Source organism: Rhinatrema bivittatum, chromosome 13, assembly GCF_901001135.1.
Source record: "Rhinatrema bivittatum chromosome 13, aRhiBiv1.1, whole genome shotgun sequence".
Lineage (NCBI taxonomy): Eukaryota > Metazoa > Chordata > Amphibia > Gymnophiona > Rhinatrematidae > Rhinatrema > Rhinatrema bivittatum.
Window position 1 is genome coordinate 18,519,761 of NC_042627.1, and position 21,866 is coordinate 18,541,626.

Sequence of the window (21,866 nt, forward strand, 5' to 3'; positions counted from 1 at the left end):
GCAAAAACTGCATAAGTTATAGCAGTTTTCAAAGCGGACTTATGCATTTAAGTCCGCTTTCAAAATGATGCCATCCATGGTTTTTTCTAAAATCTTTATCATGTTAACAACAAACATCAAGCAAACATTGCCTGTACAAGAAATAAGGGTATTATATATGTATCATATGAAAAAATTTTTTAAAAATTAATTACAAAAAAATAAAAATCCTATTGCCCCTGTGCCAGAGCCACTGAATCAAACAGATAAATGTATATTCTCTAAAATTGCCACTAAAATCACAACTCTTCTGTTATCTAAAAAAGATCTAAGGAAAATATATTAAACACTGGAGATCTTAATTCGACATTTTGCAGGGTATTTTAAACAGAATTCCAGACCCAAGTCTTTCACACTGCCACATGTCTGGAGAAATAATCCTTTTAGCCTGAGTTTGTTTGCATGCATCTGGAAGCAATCAGACCTTGTGACCCTTGAAAAGACTAAGCCTAGTCTAAAGAAAAGTTTCAATATATAATCTTCATCGTCCTCAAATACCAAAGAAATCAGTAACGTAGCTTGTTGGGTCAGTCCTTCAGTAGATTGTTCCAAAAGGAGAAAAAAATCCAGATTATCTGCAGATACAGTAGCACCTTCGACTTGCTTACTGTATGGCAACTGGCAAATAGAAAGAAACATAGAAATGACGGCAGAAGACTTGGGCTGTTGGCTGCCAGCAATCAAAATGGCGCCGACGACCCTTTGCCCTTACTATGTCACTGGGGTCGACCAATGGTAGCGGTAGCCCCTGTGACATAGTAAGGGCAAAGGGCCGTCGGTGCCATTTTGATTACTGGCAGCCGACGGCCCTTTGCCCTTACTATGTCACAGGAGCTACCGCTGCCATTGGTCGACCCCAGTGACATAGTAAGGGCAAAGGGCCGTCGGCGCCATTTTGATTGCTGGCAGCCGACAGCCCAAGTCCAGGAGATCGCTCCCGGACCGCTGCTGGACCACCAGGGACTTTTGGCAGGTCTTGGAGGGGTCAGGAGGGTGGGGGATTGTAGAAAACTAATTTGGCATATCTTGTGGAGGGGTCAGGAGGGTGGGGGGTTGTATTTAATTAATTTGGCAGGTTTTGGAGGGGTCAGGAGGGTGGGGGTTGTATTTAATTAATTTGGCAGGTTTTGGAGGGGTCAGGAGGGTGGGGGTTGTATTTAATTAATTTGGCAGGTCTTGGAGGGGTCAGGAGGGTGGGGATTGTAGAAAACTAATTTGGCATATCTTGTGGAGGGGTCAGGAGGGTGGGGGGTTGTATTTAATTAATTTGGCAGGTCTTGGAGGGGTCAGGAGGGTGGGGGGTTGTATTTAATTAATTTGGCAGGTCTTGGAGGGGTCAGGAGGGTGGTGGGTTGTATTTAATTGGCAGGTTTTGGAGGGGTCAGGAGGGTGGGGGGTTGTATTTAATTAATTTGGCAGGTCTTGGTGGGGGGGTCAGGAGGGTGGGGGAAGCTGAGGGATTAGTTTTAAAGGGTCAGGGTGGGTTTTTTGTTTATCAGCTTGGGCGCAGCCGATTAAAAAAAAAACAAAAAACCCGATCGGCCTGGACGAAAAAAAAAACACGATGTGAACCGGAATCAGAACCGATTCCGGTTCCGATTCACATCTCTATTACCCGGTACCTCCTTCTCTGCCTCTCAGATCTCGCACATGCACGTCTGCGCCGCTTCACTGCAGTCCTCAGGAGCGAGATCCGAGAGGCAGAGAAGGAGGTACCGGTAGTAGGATACAAGGGTGGGCCAGAGGGATGCGTTACCGCTCTGATAGTCTTGGAGACAGGGAGGGCTGGGCAGGCAGGGAGAGCTGACCAATCCAAGCAGGATTTGTATACAACAACCAGCCAATCGTCGGTAAGGTACATCGCTTGCCGTGATTGGCTGGTTGTTGCATACTGGGTACCACATACAGTATGGTTATGTAGTGACACTGAAGGGTAGCCTTATACGGCGAGTATATCCCAAACTCTATATTTTAACTGGAAAAGTTGGGGGTCGTCTTATACGCCCAGTCGTCTTATACGCCGGAAAATACGGTACTGCTTTTCTTTTCTTTTTTGCGGTTCCTCAGACTTAATATCGTTGCGGTATTAAGTCGGAGGAACCAAAATAGGAGAATTAAAAAAAAAAAAAAGGGTGTTGTGGTCAGGTTAGGAAAAGGGGCGCGCAATTAACGAGCATCCATTTCCCTAACCGGCTGACCGCCACCTCTCCTGGGCTCCCGCTGCGGAGGAGGCGCTAAGGGAGCGCAATGCCCCGTAGTGCCTCCTTTTACCACGGCACCCGATCTAAATAATAAATCGGGCGCCCGGGAGAGGTGGATCCGGCGTATGTTAAGGAAGCGAACGTTCGATCATGAGCGCCCGTTTAACGCGCGCCGATATTACATCGGCCTGTCTGTGTTTAGGCTTTTAGGGAGCAATTTGCAAACTGCATTGCTGCAGGGTCCGTGAGCGTATTTCTCCCTGTAGGCTTTGCACCAATTTTCAAAGTGAAAGCATGTGGGGACTTTTGCTTCAGAAATTCATGGGCTAAACTACTTAGACTTTTGCACCCGTTTTTTCCTGGGGGGTACTTTATCCACGGAGTATGTTGTGTGTGGATTTGAAACTGCAGTCTGTGTGCATTATTTTCCTCTCCGGGTCCAAGGAACGTCTTCTGTGTACTTTCAGCCATATTAAGGGTGGGCAATTTTAAGACAGCCCTGTTCTTAGCCAGGGAAATGGCTTTTGAAAATTGCCCTCCCCACGTATTATCAAATTTTGAAATAAAGATTAAAAGGTTGGATAAAAACAATTCAGTATAAATAAATACTGATGATGTCCCTTAATTTTAATAATGCCATCTTAGCCTCCTGCACGCTCTGCCTTCAGTGTCGCTCTGTGGGTACGAACAATTCACAGTCAAATTCAAATTCAGTCTGATTTCAGGTGAGATGTACATTTCGGCTTGCACACAGACTTCTCCTGATTTACTGTGGCGGATCTGGGCAATATTCAAATTAAATCCAAAAACGTCTCTCTGGATTTTTGGATCTCCTTTGGATTATATGTGTTTTCCTTCAAAAAGGGTTTGACAAATCTTTTTTACGTTTTCCTGATTTGTTGAATTGTTTAAGGGGCCTATTTTGAAGAAGTTTTATCCAGGTCTACCTACAAGTTGTCAGTGTTTTTGGTGGGCAATAAATCTAGACAATGTGATCGTTGTGAGTCTTGTGCTACATGGTACAAACAACCGTCTTGGCATATAATGAAGCAGAAAACCGGTTGAGGTAGAGTAGCTATTAATCCTCTTAAGGTTGAAATGAATGTGCTGACATCAAAGGAAACAGCCACCTAAAGAATGTATTTCCTGCTGTGTCACAGCCTTTGGCATTGGCCTTTAAACACAGGGAGATTATTATACAAGAATCTTCTACTCGGAAGTGAATTACTGCTACCATGTGTCATTTAAATGAAAAGGTTTCCCCTACCCCCATTATTCTGAACCCTATTAACAAAACAAGTGGCCAAGTTGATTACCTATGCAAGTATTTCTATGTCCTTAATAATCCAATGACATTGGACATAGGCCTTCCATTCTGACATATGACCTGCTTAATAGGCTTCTGATGGTCTTTTAAGAAGCTCATGAATTTCATCTCCTCCTTTAAACAGGTTATTATCCTAGAAGATTATGCAGATCCTTTTGATGCAAAAACAGCAACAGGCAGTCAGATGACTCAGGAGAAAGTGACAGAAAATGACGGCTATATGGAACCATACGAAGCCCAGAAGATGATGGCAGGTAAGAAAAGATGTGTACTTTCTGGGAGAATTTTGTGTATACCTTGACACGAATGAACCTCATTTATACGCTAGGGCACGTTGAGCCTGATTTCCGACTCTCCAAACTCGCTGCTTAATGCCCTCGTTAATACTTGCATTGTGTTTTACAGCTTGGATGCTGCCCTTAACATTTGAAATAATTTTTCATTTGCAGTAGGAACATGTGGTATAATCTTGGTTATCAAATGTTGAGGATGTTTTATAAATAGCAGCCTCTTACAGGTTTTTAACGCAGTGTATCACCATGGTTCATGTCCATATCATAAGCAAGGGTCGCTGAGATCTGGAAAGATCAAAAAGCATTTTATTTCTCATCAGTGTGCTTGAAGGCAATGAAAGCTGTGATGACGAGTTTCTTGTAAAATGTGGTTTATTCTTTTTTTCTGCTAACATGTGGAAAGTGCCGTATACATGGCTGGTGCTTTACTACTAATGCATTATGTACGGTATGTCGCATTGCCTTTGTGGGCTAGTTATTAATCTAGACAAAATAATTGGTTTATAAATGGATATCGATGAACCCAGATGACAAGTTCTTGCTTCCAGTGTAGCCTCACTAGGGTTGCACTTCTGGGTGTGAGTTAGTTAATTTCTGGCATACGGAAACATTTTTTTTATGGTGACTTTCCCACCTGTTGGATGGGAAGACACAATGACCTGATTGTGACGTCATAGTGTGTGCCTTGGGTGTCTGGAATGTTATCCACAGCTCTTAATTAGTATCTATGAGCAGGAGGAGTGCTAGATGAATGAGAGGAGGAGAATATCTCTGTGTAAACACTTTAACCAGGGCTGGGAAAAGAAAACCAAACCAAACCCGGGCACCAGGTTCTTAAAATTCAGTGCCTGCTGCCAGGACCAGGATCAAGAGGAAACATTGGTGACCCAGGGCCAGTGATGGGCTGGGGTCTGCAGAAGAAGATTGAAGGGGAGGGAAAAAATTTGGGAGGGAGCAATGAAGAAAGAAGAAAAAAGTGAGAAAAATCAAGAATAAAAAAAAAATAAATAAATAAAAGCTATAAAGAATATTTTTCACCTTGCTCCTTTGACTGATGAAGAAAAAAAAATCCACCCTTGACTTGAACTTCATAACTAGCAATTCTTTCAAAAAAAAAGGTTCAAGATAGAGGAAAAAAGTATTTAAGCCCAGGAAAAAAGCTGCTTCAGGGGAGAAAGAATCCAGGTTCCAAATAATTCTAGTGCTATACACTGCTCCTATGGCATTGGGTCACACCGGATTAGTGCATTCCGCAGGACTGTGGGATGTGGGATATGAGCCACATTCCAGCTCGGATTGTTTAACCAGTCCCCGGGCGCTGCCTGCCACTTACTGTAACAAAGCAGGGCCCTCAAAATACCAGCCTGCCTATTGGTTGGTCTCATTGCTTTTTTTTTTTATCTTCCCATTGGACCTCCTTATCGTTCCTTGTTTTGGTGGGGTTTTGTAAAGGCCCGTTCCCCCATTTTTAACCACATCTTTCCCTGTCTCTGCTCTCAGTTTGTTCATCTTGCCTATAAGTCGTGTGAGGCTTGCAATGAGGTTCCTGATAAGGGTCAGCTTAGTAGCATTTATAATTATAGTATCACATTGGAAGCCTTCGTATTCATCCTTTTAATACATTTTAAAATCATTGCTATACTTATAATGTACTTTTTCTTTATTGCTTTTTCATTGAGTTGTTCACTCTGTCACTCAGCAAATGCAGTCTTTTATCAATTAGGATTTTGTTGATAAACTGGCAGGGTGAAAAAAAGGATTTACCCTTTCAAAATATATTGTCATGATCTGACGTTTTAAAATGAAAGGTAGGGACAGAACTGAGCACCTGCTTTCTGGTGTCAGAATGGTTTGGCATTGGGATGTTAACACTGGGGGAGAGCTGCAGTAAAGATACATCATTGATTTCTTGGCTGTTTATGGAAGGCCTTGAATAAATGCAGCAGACTGGATGGCTAATTACCATTCTGAGCAGTTTGGATGGAAGGATCCGTGAATGGGCTAGAAGGACAAAAGCAGCCAGCCAAACTTCCAGTCCAGCCCGGGTGGTTTCTAGTGCTAAGGAATTTTGCTGGGTCCACTTGCTGTTTGATTGTGAGCTATGGCCTGATTTCACATGCAAGTTTTTTGTGTCACAATTTCTGATTTTGCCCTGTATCTTTGTCTATCAGAGAGCCAGGCATTTATTCTAAATCTCTTCGGATCAGTGAATCTTTTTTTTACTTGGGGAATCTGGTACGGGAAGCTCTGCTCTAATTCGTTCGCTCTCCGTTAAAACAGAGAATTGCGCCGTAAGGGTAGCTGCTCCATTTAATTTTAGTTGCACCATGATTCTTGGTTGTTAGTGCAGCTAGAATCGCAACTCCTTCATGATGTGGTAAGGGGACGGTTGGGTTTCCTTGCCCGAAGCCATTTTTCTTTGATGATACAGGGTCTTATTTGGACTTTTAGATTCTGTGTGACACTGCAAAAAGCTGCTTCTAGATTCCCTCTCTTAGCACTGTCCAAAACAGTTGTCTTTTAGGATAAGTGCAGAAGAGAGAGCAATTTTATTTGCAGGGTCTACTGGGGTTTGTTTTTTTTTTTGGCTTGTTCCCTCTTACATGTCTATCTGGGAGCAAGCAGTTGACCATCTCCCCCTTTTCCAAGATTCGGCATTTAAACAGCACAGTTTATACAAAAGAATGACCGGTTCGTAAGGTGGAATAGCAAGTTACAGTAACATTTCGGTTTCTGGAGGCTTCGTGCACTCAGGTGCCAGTATGGTTGCCTGGCAAAGGCCATTTGCCTCTTTTGTGTGTAAGAGTGAGCGTGAGAAACAGAGACACCCGCTTCAGGCACTGGTGGACTCCAGCGATTGCCACATCTTACCTGGCAAGGCTTCAGGTTTTGTGCCTTTAGTCTGACAAAGAGGCTCTAAGACGTCAATATTTAAAGGGTTTGTCCCGGTCATTTATGGAGCTGTCAGAATAAAACCTGAGATGGGGATATTTCACCCTGCTCCCCGGCTAAATTTTGTCTGGACAACTTGTTGCCCATGCGAAAAGTATCCAGGGGCAACGTGGCGGAGCTGGGGGTATCCTCGGGTGGTGGAGTTTCACTTTGTCCAGGCAACATGGATATTCGGCACTGCCTGGACAAAATTTATGCAGATAACTCTGCCCGGCCAAATGCATAGCTGTCCTGAACTTTACCGGAATAAATAGAGGCAAAAAAGAGCAGGCAAGTGGCAGCACATTTCCACCCACTTCACAAGGTAATAAAACTATAAAGGGCCCAAGTGGTAATGCACCCCCTCCAAGATGAAAAAAAGAATATAACTGGCCAAGCAGCGCCAATCTCCCACCCCCCCATCCAAGTGACGTGACAAGTGCCCACCCTCAGACTCCCAAAAGTGTCCAGGAGGCTCAGCGGATGGAAGAGAGGCTCGTACCCCTTCCCACTAGGCTGAATGTTGAGTGAGCTGTGACCACTCCCGGCCCGTAATATTCATTTATTCACCGCCTTCCAGGATGAACAGACCAAGCCCCATTCAGAACTCACAGGAAGAATCCAGTCCCTGGTCAGAACTTTTTAATTTTAAGATAGGGGATAGGAGAGGATCAGCAATGCTCGGCCCTACTATTGTTTTGTTTTGATTTTATTTTGGGGGTGGGAGGTGGTGGTGGTGGTGGTGATCATCAGTCGCTGCCCAGCCTGTAACAAATCTTAAAAAAATCTTGGGGGGGGGGGGGGGGGATCTGGTGCCACCTGTGTCCCTAGGTTGATATTCAAAAGCCCCATGAATGGCGAGGTTCCCTGAATAACTGTATCTGAGTAAGTTTATCAGAGCGTATTCAGCAAAGTTATCCGGGTAACATTGCCACTTCCCAGGCTTTTGAATAGCAGTCTCTGTGCGTAATTGTGGACTCTGCCGCCATATAATGAAGTCAGTCTTCCTCACACCCTCTGACAGAAACCCAGTAACTTGTACTTAAAACATACATGTTGATGATTTTATTCCATTTCTTTTTTTTGTTTATTTTATACAGTAATTGCACGGAAGGAGCAACTCATTATTTTCAGTATTTTTAGAATTTGCAAAGGTTGCCGCGAGATTTGTGTGTTTGTTAAAAAAAAAAAAATCTTCGATGCACATTGGCTACGCTTCCTTTTTCTGCATTCTCTATAAAGGGGCCGGAGAATCTTGATTTGAAAGCCTCGTTGCATTGAGCGTGGTAGCCAGCTGTTCAGTCTGGCAAGTGCTTTATCTACCTTCCCTGTTTTACTTAAAAAAAAAAAAATGATTAGACTCTGCAGATCACCTTTAAGTGCAGTTACCCTGCTACGTCTAGTTGTAAACACAGCAGCTGCCCAGGGCTTTGCAGCTAGTTCTAAGCAAAGGCCTTTCAAAGGAGAGTGTGCAGGCAAGACCGCTTTCTGTTACTGGAAAGAGGCAAAGCAAAGAATGAGCCTGTTGAGTGGCAGTTTAACAAGGTGGAGCTCAAACTGGAGACCCTTGTATACTTCAAAAGGCTGCTTGTCAAATTCCAGTTGCCCCCCCTGGAAGAACACAAAATCCTGTCCACCCAGTTTATTGACATTCTGGGCTGGATTGAATAAGCTTTTATCCCGTGCACACTGAATAGGAAAAAAAAATGCCTTTAGGTTTGTTTGATTCAAAGAAGTGGGGGAAAAAGACGTGGGATAGAAATGTAGCTTTCTGTGTAGCCTGGCAGATTGTGTCCTTACCGAAGGGAACCCTGCAGATTCATCACTGACACCAGAGAGCGCTGTAAAATTCCTTACTGGGCCTTTTCCTGTCGGCCCACACTAGAGGTCTGTGTGACACGGGAGCTGACATCCAAAAGCCTGTATGCTTCCACATTATTTGGTGTCCTCTTCTCTCCCGTCCCGGATTTATCATGTGGGCATTGAACAATTAAGAAATCTCAGCTTTTCAGTGACAACGTTGACAATTTGCTTCTAACTTAGACTAGGCCTGCTTTAATCCTAATTCTGTTTGGAAAAAGCATATGTTGTTTGGTAAAATGTACATTGATATCCATCAGAAGCATTGTCCAGCCCTCTTTACATTTCATCAGAAGCCTCCACTTTCCTTTTAAGTAATTAGTGCAGCTGTTCTCCTCATCTTGGTCTAATAAAGTACATTTTATTTATTTATTTATTTGTTGGCTGGTTATGAGACTTTTTCATTTGTCATTCTAACCATTCAATAGTAAGATAAAGGTTATCTTATCTTAATTTTACACAAGCATCTGACATGCCTTTCAGTTTATCTCATACATTGTGCCTTTGTGACCAATCTAATGGCTGCCATATCTTATAGTAATTCTTATCTCTAGACACAGTTACTATATCAGAAATAATTTCTGTGGACTGCTGGTGCTGAAGCACCGGGATTAAAGCCATTTTTTTTTTTTTAATATCCATCAATTCAGTCCAGAGGATCTCTACTGTGACAACTGCAGCTATTCCACTCTCTTCCAATGTTTTAAATAAATAATAATAATAATAATAAAAAAAAAGGTACCAGCCTGCTGTTCACCATCTTCAGCATCTTGAGGCCCAAACAAAGCACTGTTTGCCCGAGCCTTCAACAGCTCCAGGAGATGCCAAACCTCTGCTCCATTGGTCCATCCCTCTCCTCCCCCCCAGCTGGCAGCCTTAATGGGCCATTCCGATGGTTCACAAACCTTTTGGAAATATTTGTGTCTGTAGTGTAGAAGCCTTCAAAGGAAATATGAAAGAGCTGGATGACACTGGAGAAGAAGACGTGCCGACAGCGGGATTTACCAACTCTATCAGCGTTGAAGAAGACACCGCTGACTAGCTGACCACACAAAACTATTCAGCGGGCCTTTAAGTGTACCTTCGCCTTCCATTTAGGAATATCAATAAGAAAACAAAGGCAGGTAGTACTCAGTCCTCAGCGCAGTCTTAACTAGTGTGACCCATTGGCATCCATCTTGCCCTCCTCAATTAATTATCTTTTTATAGTAGTTTTGTAGATGTTGGCAGATCCAAAGTATTTTATGTGGTCATTCATTCAAAACACTCTTCAAAAAAATTGGATTTTATTTTGTTCAAGCTGTATGGCGCGTCCTGCACTTCATGCATTATCTTTGTCATTCCTTGTGACCTTGGGCAAGTCACTTTGCCTTCCGTTGCCTCAGGTACAAACTTTCAGGCCTACGCAATGTACATTCAGCAGAACTCAGTTTTACCTAACAGAGCAAGGAGTCATATGCGCACAAAATATGCGCGCGAAACACGACATCCTATTTACTGCTCTCGCATGGAAATCCCATGCAAATGAGGGCATTAAGCATCCCAGCCCACTGCCCCGCCCCCAGTGCAGAACTTTGCACTGGCCTAACCCAGGTTTTCTTAGCACTGGTCAGAGAGAGAGTTTCCGGCGCTGATCCCGTCTGCTTAATACATTATACGAAAGAAGTGGAAATCAAAATTTAACAAAGAGATGGTATTAGTGGTCCGTCCGTCACTTCTGTTCCTGTCTACCTCCCTCTCTTGGGGATCTCAGCCTGTCTCCTTTGGTGTCCCTCCCTTTCTTCTGTTCCCATTCCCTTCAGTGATGCTTTTAGAATAGGTGTTTTTTATTTTTTGCAGCAAGGTTTTCACTGTGCTTTTAGCGAAGATGAGCCGCAACAGTGAGCCTCGACTCTTTCCTCCTTGCCTCCACATTCCCTTCTAGTCCGATGCTACCCCCCTGAGTCAGAATGTGCATTCAGCCTGTGCTTGAATGCACATTTAAACTTGGTATGAGCACATTTTAATTCCGATACATTAGCATAACATTAGCTTACTGCATTGGGAATTTAAAAAAAATATAAAATAGCTTGTTAGAAAACTATGAACTGAATTTCAAGTGCAGTTTTAATGCACAGCTTTCTGCATCGGCCTGTTAGGTTGAGAAACCTCTGGGGATAAGAAAATACCTACAGTGAGTGTAATCCGCTTTGAAGTGCCTGAAAACCCCCCCCCCCCCCCAGAATATAAATAAAATAAATATATTCTCTTATCTGAGCAGCTCGCAATGGTTCAGTCTGCAGTACTTTGTACCCTCGGATCTGGGCACCAGATGTCAAGGGACATGAAGTGCGTTCTTTTCCTTTGAAAATATTTTGTGCCTGGTAACTTTTGCATCTGCTCTTTTTATGAGGGTAAAATTTTGATGGAAAATAATGGTTTGAAAATACAGTCTGTGTGCAGTGTTTTCTAATCCTTCCCTAAACACAGTCCTGGGAACGCCCCCTCCCCCTCCGTGCCAAATGCAGTTAAAAAGAGGAGTGTTGCGGAGCCTTGTGTGTCCTTCCGGCAGGACTGAGGGACGCCAGTGTTCAGACAGCCAGTCTACCCCAGGTAAATCGCTATTTACCGGCCTAAACGGCTTTGAAAATTGCCCTTTTCAGTGCCCCTGGTGTCTGTCAGTGCTATCTAATGCCCTTTTTAAATTTGCATGCCCATAATTTCCCTGTTTAACCGTTGCAAAATTTCAATGTGGCCGATCAATGAAAATGCCAAACGCAGAAGGAACCTTTTTGCAAAATCAAATGCTGGCGTGGCATGAATGAAATGCCCCTGAAGCAGTGGTAAATAAAATGTGATATGTCGGGGCTGAAGACCTCTGCAAAGGACTATTTTCAAGGGAAGTTATATTCTATTTTCATGAGTATAAAAAATTATTTTCTAAAAGTGCATAACATACCTTTGGACCAATGATTAAACATCTGAGTTGCCATGGGGTGTTCCGAAATGTCCTGTTATTCAAAATATAACATTGGAATTCGCCAGCAATTAACTACAACTGTTTTGTGGTGTTGTGATCCTTTTTTCTTGGTTTTGCGTAGGAGCACTAATTCATATATTGGGCAGATTTTAACGTGACAGTTTTTTTTCATTGGTTGATCTGATCTTGCCATGAAGGAAGTTCCAAAGGTGAAGGACTGTCCCTCCTCGCAGAGCCACCGTGATCCAGCGCCATAGATGCTGCTACTGCAGACCATGGCAAACTCCCTTCTGCCTATTTTATGAGCAAAGACGTCTCAAGCTCAACTTTCAGAAACCAAACACTGGAGCCAGGTTTGTCACTTTTCATTTCCAGGCAGTCCTGGGGAAAAGCCTGCCTCCAGTCTGTGAACGCAAACATCCTGCGGCGGCGCGATCGAGATGTTGTTAATATCGCTGGGCTTTTTTTTTGGAAGAAGGAGTCATTGGTGGGGGATGAGGTCAGTACTAGTGCCGAGTCATTTCTGTTCATTTTTTCCAACTTAATCACTTTTTCATCCGCACCTTACGCTGCAAAATGGAAACGGTTTGTGAAATTTATAAAAGTATTTTGCCTTTGTTGCTTTGTGCGAAATAGTTGAGGTTTGAAGGAGGGGCTTGTGTGGCCCTGATGGTTCATGCACAGCATCATCTCTCTAGATAGGCTGGTTTCATTAAAAAAAAACCCATCACAGCTCGCAAAGAATCCAGCTTGAGACTGTGGGCCCAACCCGAGCAGCAGTAACATTGTGTAAGCCTTTTCCCCCGGATTTTGACTATTTCCAAAGGGCAGACAAAAGAATTGATTGCCGGGGCTGTCTTCCCTAGTGCTCTTACTCCTCTTGCTTGTCCCCCCGAGGTGTGGGCCTTTTCTGCGGGGGTGCAGGCTGACCACCTTGGCCCAAGCAGCGGGTGTGACTTTCCCTTCAGTGTGTAGATCTCGCGGCCCCCCCCCCCCCTCCCCTCTCTCAGGCTAGAGACAGTTTGGATGTTCAAATAAAACTTAGTGATTTATTCAGGAGTAAAACTAATTGTCCGCTCAGAATGTAACCGTGTGAGGTTACAGCTGGGGGCTCGCACCGTTCCCTGCCTTCTGTGTATGCGTTCTTACCGTCAGGTTCCCTGGGGTGGAATTCACCAGGCCTGCGCTGTGAGCCAGGGAAAAACACCCATTTGTGAGGCGGTTCCCTTAATCCCAGGAAAATCCTGCCTGGGGCTTTTCCCCAATCTTGTGTCCCTTAGGATGGAGATCCAAGTGCTGTGAGCCAGGGAAAAACACCCATTTGTGAGGCGGTTCCCTTAATCCCAGGAAAATCCTGCCTGGGTCTTTTCCCCAATCTTGTGTCCCTTAGGATGGAGATCCAAGTGGTGGGTCCCCGGATCTTGCTCCTTCTTCCTGAACTCCAGATGGATGTGACTTCTTGGAAGGAAAAGTCTGATGTGAGCTACGAGGAGGGCTGGATCTAAAGAAAAAACCTCCTCACAAACCAAAACAGTCCAAAAGCTTTCTCTGGAGTGAGACTGCAACACAGCTCTTTCTTTTACGTGGAAAGGGGCTAGCAGGTCTTCGGATCTCTGGCCTCCAGATCCGGGGAATGGCCATCACCAGGAGAAGGGCCCAGGTTTCACTGCCGGTCCTAAAATCCTCAAAGCAACACAAATATTAGCAAAGTCTCTCCTTTCTAAAACGGGAGGCAGATACTCGCAGGCAGGAGCAGTGCCCTGTGAGGAATGTCCTCTAACCAAAAGGGCCAAGGGAGGAGAATAGGCCTCATGAAGACAGAACAATTAAAAAAAAAAAAAAAGCCAACTCTTCATTCTGTGCAAACTCCAAACCAAAGGACCACACCTCGCCCACTCCTAGCCCCCACTTCTAGGCAGAGATCCAACCATCTCATCTCGGCCATCCTCTGGGGGAGGTGCTGATGGGGTGGTATCTCCCGTTTTGCTGTCTAATTCCTATGGCAGGTATCTAGGACCATGTAGTGGGAGACCAGGGGGGGTCCTCACAATTGCTTCCCTCCACCCCTGCTCATCTCTTTAGATGGAAGAAATAATTCGGTCAAGCCACCCACCACAGACTGCATGTGTGTGGTTTTTTTTGTTTTATCCTGCTGTATGACACTGTACAGTTCTTTGGGATCCTGTCTGGAGGAAAAGCGCAGCATACATTCAAGTTATTATTGATGTTTACCAATGGCTTAACTTTTTAATTATTCTGCTAGGAAACTATTCAGCACCTGTTTGTTTAATGGTGCGCACACACCTTTCCACTGTAGCGCCAAGGAATGTTGCAGCTGTCAGCAGACGGTGAACAATAAAACAGGGACGGGGACAAGAGCCAGGCAGTCTGAGTGCCACAAATCCACCTTCACTAACCTGAGACCAAGAATATTAGAAATGGGAGTTTGGAGTAGTGCACTTGAAAAATACATATTGGCCACGTGGAACAGACATACAAAGAAAGGCAGTGAGTTTGCACAAGTTCATGCACTAGAAATTGCAATCTGGCTTACTCATGATGGTAATATGCTCTGTAACTGACAGAGGAATACTTTAGAAAGATATCAAGAGCTTCTTGATGTAATAGTTTAAAAAAAAAAAAGTATTGCAAATTTGTAGAGGGATTAAGGTATCTACAAAATGAAAAAAAAAAACCTGAAAAAAAGGTGGTGTCTTCTATAAAATTCATGAATGCTATAATTTAGTTGTACTTCAAATGAAAACTTTCTACAACACGTTTGATACCTGTGTGGATGTATTTGCGATATACGTGAATTGCTGTGAGCTTAATTGGATGTAGCAGCAATAAAGAAATGTAAACTCTACATACAAATAAATATTCAGCCTTAATACCATGGAGCAGGCAGACCTGTGGATCCCAAGGTCCTCAGGTTTATAAACAAGAGTTTGGCAAGCAATATAAAAACACTTTTTGTCTGGCTGAGGCAAAAACCTGTTTCTGTTCTGGTTTCCAAGTACTCAATGAGCAGGAACAGGACAATGGAGGAGGGAGGTGGTGCAGACAAATACAGCAATAGAATTGAAGTAAAGAGGGCAGAGGGGCCTGGTGGATCCCTAGTAGGAAAGAAGTGAAGAAGGGGGGAAGCCAGTGAGCAGCTGGACAGACTGCATGGGTCCGAAGGTCCTTCTCTGCCATTATAGTCTGTTTCTGAATACCCAGCCAGCAGCACTCTCTACAGCTGTGCCTAATAGACCAAATGTATAAAGAGCTTGGTCCGCTCTGCCGGGGTTAGCTTCAGGCACTTGATTTAGCGCTGAATGACCCTGCAAGGGATCATAAAATCAATGTTTGTCTCTTGCTTTACCGATTACTGGGTTTTCCATTCCAGAAGGGCTTCCCTGGGAAACTGATGGATGGAACCAAATCACAAGTACTTTGCTTTCCTTCGCAGTGTCTTTGCTACAGATGGCTTTCCTTCTTTTTTATTTTTTTTTTGAGCAGTCGTTTTTCTTTTTTATCGTTTAAGTGGGAAAACTAATTGTTACGCCGCGTGGAAGTTGTTTTTGTACGGCGGATTTCAGTTTACCATACACACGCATCGAAAGATGTAGCTGTGCAATCTCCAAACAAACACGGTGTCTTTAATTTGTGATCCATGTAATACTCTGACAATTAATTCACTCTTATATTCTGCAATTCCATAAAATATATTCAGCATGGGTTACAGTTAAAACATTGCCAGCTGTGTACATACAGCACCATCCCCTAGAAAGATTTGGCTGTCCTGGGAAACCTGCAGACAGCTTCTTGTTCCTTGTTACAAACTAGATGCGTGTTTTTTTTCAGGATTGGGCACAAGTTGGGACTCTCTGCATTGCTGCAGGGAGTTTCTCCTTTGTACAGGCTCCCCCCAAGGAGTCAGCAAAACGGGCGGGAGCTCCCATAGCGTTCACTTTGGTGCACACTCGTGCGTTGGTGTCATCACGGTGAGCTCATTCAGCAATCTTTGATCTGCCAGCTTGCGTGCATGCGCAGTTCGGGCATTGCCAGGTTAGCTAGCCTGTTTCCGGTTGCTCTGGGAAGGTCCGCCTGGGGTTTCAGATCTATTTTGGTGAATACAGTTGTGCATGATCTTTCATTCCATAATCTGAATAGTATCTTGCCAGCTGTTGTATCTAAAGGTGCAATGCTGGTCATAAAACTCTTAAGGCATTGGGATATTCTGTGTGACCCCATAGTGGATTCCTTGGGTTTTCCAACTACTATGATCTTTCCCCTTTGCAGGGTAAAAAGGTTTTAAATGTTTTTTGCTAGCATATTTTTTTGAATATCTTTTAAATATGCAAGTCTTGTACTTATAAATGCTGTCTACCTGAGGCCCTTCATAGAAAAAGACCATATGACCCATCAAGTCTGCCCCGCCATCTTGATTTAATAGGAGTCACAGTCCTTTAGTCTGGGCCCTTTCTTTGACACTAGAATTTAATTGATACTGCTAACCCCATTCCTCTTAGCTTTAGCTCCTTAGGGGTCCACAGAGTCTAACCCATTTTCTTTTGATGTCCTACCCTGTTTTCTTCTTCACAATTTCCCGTTTACTTCCTCCCTATTGTTATTGCTAATCCCCCTGACTCATGGAATTAGCCCCTTAAGGATCCACATAGTCTATCCCATGCCTTTTTGAAGTCCTTTACCATCTTCTTTCTCACTATCTCCTCGGGAAGGGCATTCCAAGCATCCACCACCCTCTCCGTGAAGAAATATTTCCTGACATTCAATTTGAGTCGTCCCCCCCCCCCCCTGGAGTTTCATATCATGACCCCTTGTTCTCTTTATATCTTTCCAGTAGAAGAGTTTGTTTTTAGTTATGCGTTGTTTATACCTTTCATGTATCTGAAGGTCTGTATCATGTTCCCTCTGCACCTCCTCTCTTCCAGGGTGTACATATTTAGGGCCTTCAATCTATCCTCAAAGGTCATATGATGGAGGTCTCCCACCATTTCGGTCCCCTTTCTCTCAACCACCTCCATTCTATTTCTGCCATTTTATGTATTTTTGAGGAAATGTTTGCACTAACCATATTGAGATCTGAACCTATGAATTTTGTAAGTCTGCTTAAATGTCATAGGCAGACAGAGATCTCTCTCTTAAGGCCCGATTCACTGCAGTTCTTCATGGATGAGCAGGGTTGAATTAGCCATACAGTTGACAAATACAGTTTGGGATGGAGTTCCATGATTTAGGACTGGCAACAGAAATGACAATGTTCCTAGTAAGATCTTAAATGAGCTGTTTTGACAGTGGGTACTTCGAGGTAATTATTTTTGGATGATAGGAGGTGGTGTGGAGGTTGATGGAGAGTGGAGCATAACCATATGGAGGAAATATTATGAAGTAAAGAATGAATTATTGTGAAAATTTTATATTGTATTCGATGTCGAATCTGTATCCAGTGAAGTTGTATAAGTACGGGAGTGATATGGGCATTTCGAGAAGTATTGGTAAGGAGTCTAGCAGCACGGTTCTGAATTAATTGAAGGGGTTGAATTGAATATTCTGGGAGACCAATATATAGTGAGTTACAGTAATCAATGCATGCCAGAATTAGTGACTGTATTACTGAGCGGAAATCTATGGGGAAAAGTAAGGGTTTGAGATTTTTTAAATAAATTAATTCCATAGAATGCAGATTTTGTGACAGCTGAGATGTGAGATGTCATGGAGAGTTTTGAATCAATAGTAACACCTAAATTGCGAGCATGGTTGGTATGTTGTGATTATCAAAAATGAATACTGAGGGTAGGGCACAAACGGAGTTTGGACACATGGAATGATGACTTCCTAGCTTATAGAGCTTTTGCTCTACTGAGTATGTGCAGGAGCTCCTCCACACACGCTGCCTTGTGAGCCCCTCAGTCTTTTCTTCCCCCCTGAGCTTATGCACAGACGTGTTACCCTCTCGCGCCATCTGTTTTTGGTGCTTTGTAGTTTTCTTATCTTTTTCCTTCAAACTCGCTTCAAGTTGCCTTGCTGCCTTGGCATTCCCTCAACTGCACTTTTCAGTGAATACAAAAAAGGACAAAGAATGTTCTACTCCAAGAAGTCCACCTTCAGTAGCTTCAAGGACTCTGTGAGTGGCCACAAATGTCCATTACCAATGGCCACAATATTTGTTAAATACCTGGGCCAGACCATGACACAGCCAATTGCAATGACCGTGTCTGTATTTCACCAAGGATCCAGAAGAGAACAGGGCCTGGAAGATGAACGAACTTTGCTGCTCAGTGAAGTCATTCTCCCTCTGGGGAGTGGGGCCTCTTCGGCCTCCCTCCATGCTGAGCAGAGCCCTGTCATCTGCGGTGCCAGGTACCAGATCTGCTGCAGCACCGGGGTCAAGCAAGATGCAAAAGCATTGTGAAGAGGGGTCGGTGAGCTCTTTGTCGCATATCCTGCATGGCTTGGTATGCAAGAAGAAAAAGCTATGGAAGGTCAATTGGAAAATATACATAGATTTAACACTTTTATCTGTTTTGGGGGGGGATTTCTTTTTTTGGGGGGGGAGAGGGGGATGGAGTGGATTGTAAAAGGTTTGCACAGTTCTTTGAAACAAGATGGAAATGTAAGGTGAAATAAAAGCAAAATCTAGTTGGGTTGATTGTCATACATATGTCACAAAGCCCTCTTCTTGTTTTAAGAAAGCCTTGTGTCTTAATACACGCCATAACATCTTGAGGGACTTATTAAGAAAGAGCAGGCCTTTCTCTGTTATGGACATTTGTGCAGTTTTCTACAGCTGTAAAATTTGTCTAAGATGATATTGCCTGTCTTACTCAGGTAAAGGCTTTCAAGGTCACTTGGATTCATTTTGGAAGGATGTGGAGGAGCACACTAAAAGCATACTTTTCCTCCTTGCCTCTTGCCTTTTTTTTTTTTTTTTGTTTCCCTCATGTTCTTGGACATTGCAGAGAGATGGAGACGTGTTGAAGCAGAATCTGAGAAAATCTGAAACTTGGCTGTTCTACTTTCTAATAATACTGCTTGTTTCCCTCATGTTCTTGGACATTGCAGAGAGATGGAGACGTGTTGAAGCAGAATCTGAGAAAATCTGAAACTTGACTTTTCTACTTTCTAATAATACTGCTAGCAAGATTATTGGGCGGCTCAGCAGCCAATCCCTTGGCCTGGCACTTAGCTCTGCTCCGACCCAACCACCAGTCACTAATCCCTCCTGCTTCTCTCTCCTGGCAGTCTGTGGGTCTTCTGTCCTCTTATTGGACTGCTATTGGCCAGTCTGGGGAGCCCCTGCACACGTCCAGGAATGTGGAGGGGATGGGAAGGAGACAGAAGGCTCCCTAAGCTGGTTGTGTGGCTCCCACCCTCATGTTTGTGTAGCTTGCTTGGATGCTGAGGACTGTAAATGTGCTCACCTGGGGCAGGTGGAAAGAGCTGGTGGTCTGTGACTTGGTACCTCCTCAGTTTGACACTCCAGGCAGGCACCTATCTTGCCCACCCACAGTGACAGCCTTGTCTTGCTAGGTATACAAAAGAATAGACTTTAAGCATCTGTTTGTGCTCATGCATTGCCCAATGAATCCAAGTTGTAACAGGATGTTGGTGATGGTGTTGAAAAAAACGTATTGTCTTTTATTTTTGAAGGTGAGAGCAGGATTATTTGAGGAGCAGTTTTTGTTTTTTATTTAGGAGTAACAAGATTTTGATGATATCCCTTCAATCAATGTAACAGATTACTGTAGAGAGGTTTGTTGGGGCTGATGCATCATGCATTGCAATGTTGGATGATAGGAGGTGCAGGTTGAGTTTGGCTTAACTGGCAGATCACAAATGATGATAAAGATCATAGGGGACAAAATAATTTATGGGTCCAATACCTATGAAGTATTTGTTTTGGAGGAGGGAGGCTTTTTTTAAATAATAAATGTATAACTTGCCATGTACAAAATGAAGATTTTATTTTCCCTTTGGGCCTGGTTTCCTAAGGCTTTTTTCTCCCATTCTGTGTCTATGATGAAGAAAGCTTAATAAATCTAGCTAGAGCTGGTTCCAGAGGAACAGTCATAATCTTTCCGTTGTGACTTTAATAGCATTTTGTTGGTCGCATGACTGAAATCGCAACTTGCTTGTTCTAACTTTACTGCAGCCTCAAATACAAAGGTATAATTAGCTTTGGGGGAGCAATAGGCATATCTGCTAATGATGAGTAAAACCAACAAAGTGTTGCAAAAACTCTACTTGAACAATCAGCAGTCATATGTAAAGAAAAAGGTTTGTTTTAGCTTGGCAGTCTCCTCCTGCTCCCTTGGGATTCCAGCTCAATTGAATACCTGCCTCTCGGGCCGATACAGTAAGGAGCGGTAGGGAGAGCTGCGTTAGTGCCGGGCGCACTCGAGGTTGCCGCACGCACAGTCCTGCTCACCTACCGCTCGATACTGTATGTAAATAGCTTGCAAATGCAAGCTGTGTCTAAGAAGCGTCCGTGAAGCGTTAGGCCCGTGCAACCCATTTTACTGTATAGAGCGCTATACAGTATCCTGGGTGCACTGGCCTAACGCTTCACGGACACGCTGGTATCTGTCATTTCAAATGTCATTTCAAATGACATTTGAAATGACAGGTACCAGGAAGTGGACAGTTCTCCTACTCTCGGGATTGCCAGTCCTCTCTCCTCTCCTCCCAAAGCAAACAACAAAAGCGGAAAAAACAAAAAAAAAAGCAAAAAAGCAAAAAAAAAAAGTAGCGAGAGATTGGGGAGAGAGTACGGGCAATCCTACGCTCAGGATTGTCAGTCCTCTCTCCCCTCCTCCCGAAGCAAGGCGCGAAAAGCAGCCTTGCTTTTCGGGAGGAGGGGAGAGAGGACTGGCAGTGAAAAGCAACGAAGCGACTTACTTTTTTTGCAGCCCCCCTCCTGAGACGGACATCGGCGAAGACGACCGCGGCTCCCCTCCCCTGCCTCCAGCTGCCTGCGAAGATAGACGCATCGCACGGGCGAAAGCGGCCCCTGTGTGTGCAATTGGCCGCTCAAGACGTGACGTCACATGCTGTGACGCCAAATGTCGTGACATCACATCTTGAGCGGCCCAATTGCACGCACAGGGGCCGCTTTCGCCCGTGCGATGCGTCTATCTTCGCGGGTAGCTGGAGGCAGGGGAGGGGAGCCACGGTCCCTCATCGCCGATGTCCGTCTCCGGAGGGGGGCTGCAAAAAAAGTAAGTCGCTTCGTCACTTTACACTGCCAATCCCGAGGACTGGCAATCCCGAGCGTAGGATTGCCTGTCCTCTCTCCCCTCTCTCTCTTGTAACTTTTTTTTTCCGCTTTTTTCCGCTTTCGTTGCTTCGGGAGGAGGGGAGAGGACTGGGGCTGCCCCGGAGACCAGCACCCATGGACGCGGCCAGGGCAGGTGAGCGGGGGCTGGGGGAAAGTTTGCTGCCTACCCTTACCCCTGCCTCTAACGCAGGGGTAAGGGTAGGCGGTAAGTTAGCAGGTTAAACGCGTGGCAAAATGGCAGGGTAAATAGGTGATAGTCAGGGCGCGCGTTACTGTATGGGAGGGAATAGCTAATTCGATCGTTTACATGTAATATACATGCCGTGGGTGGAAGGGGTTACCCGGTGATTTAAGGACGCGGTAAGAGTAGGTTAAAGGGGATTGTGTATCGCAGGGAGGGCTAACGCGGCCGAAAAGTGGGTAGAAAGCAGGTTAGGAGCAGGATAACCGCGGCCGCACTTTACTGTATTGACCTGTCTGTTGGGCTACTACAGCATCACGAGCCTTCATTCTCAACTGTCTAAGGTTTTTCCTCCTGTTTTCTATCTCCCTTCCAGTTTAGTGACAGTCCTGAACCAGGGACCACAAGCTGAACAAGCTCCCTTCAAAGCCTGGCTAATGTGGACCCTAAATCTGGCCAATATATGCTGCTATTAACCCCTTTCCGGTCCACCCCGAATATATTCGTCAGTGAGCCTGTTGTGTTGTGCTTTCCTGTCCTGAAAGGGGTTAAACAATGGTGAAGATTCTTTCCATCTTAGGGTCGACAAATGCTACTTCTGAGGCATCCCCAGCTGATTCGTGGAGCAGAAATCTGGATTAAGAATCAAATCTACGTCCTCTGGAAAGCAGGGCAGAGGACGATCACTGAGTTAGCAGACCAGCCGAGAAGAAAGACTTCTACTATTTGTGCCATGCAAAATTGCCTGTTTGTGGCATCCTGTCGTCTGGTTCAAATAGCCTCCCTACG

General features: G+C 44.3%; 1 protein-coding gene across 1 annotated transcript in view; it reads left to right on the plus strand.

The window, feature by feature from the left end:
* LOC115075401 (SH2 domain-containing adapter protein B-like) overlaps positions 1 to 21,866 on the plus strand; it is a 328,971-nt gene that overhangs the window by 59,351 nt on the left and 247,754 nt on the right. The window contains 1 exon segment of the mRNA XM_029575746.1: positions 3,692 to 3,821. Coding sequence (XP_029431606.1) covers positions 3,692 to 3,821 — 130 coding nt within the window.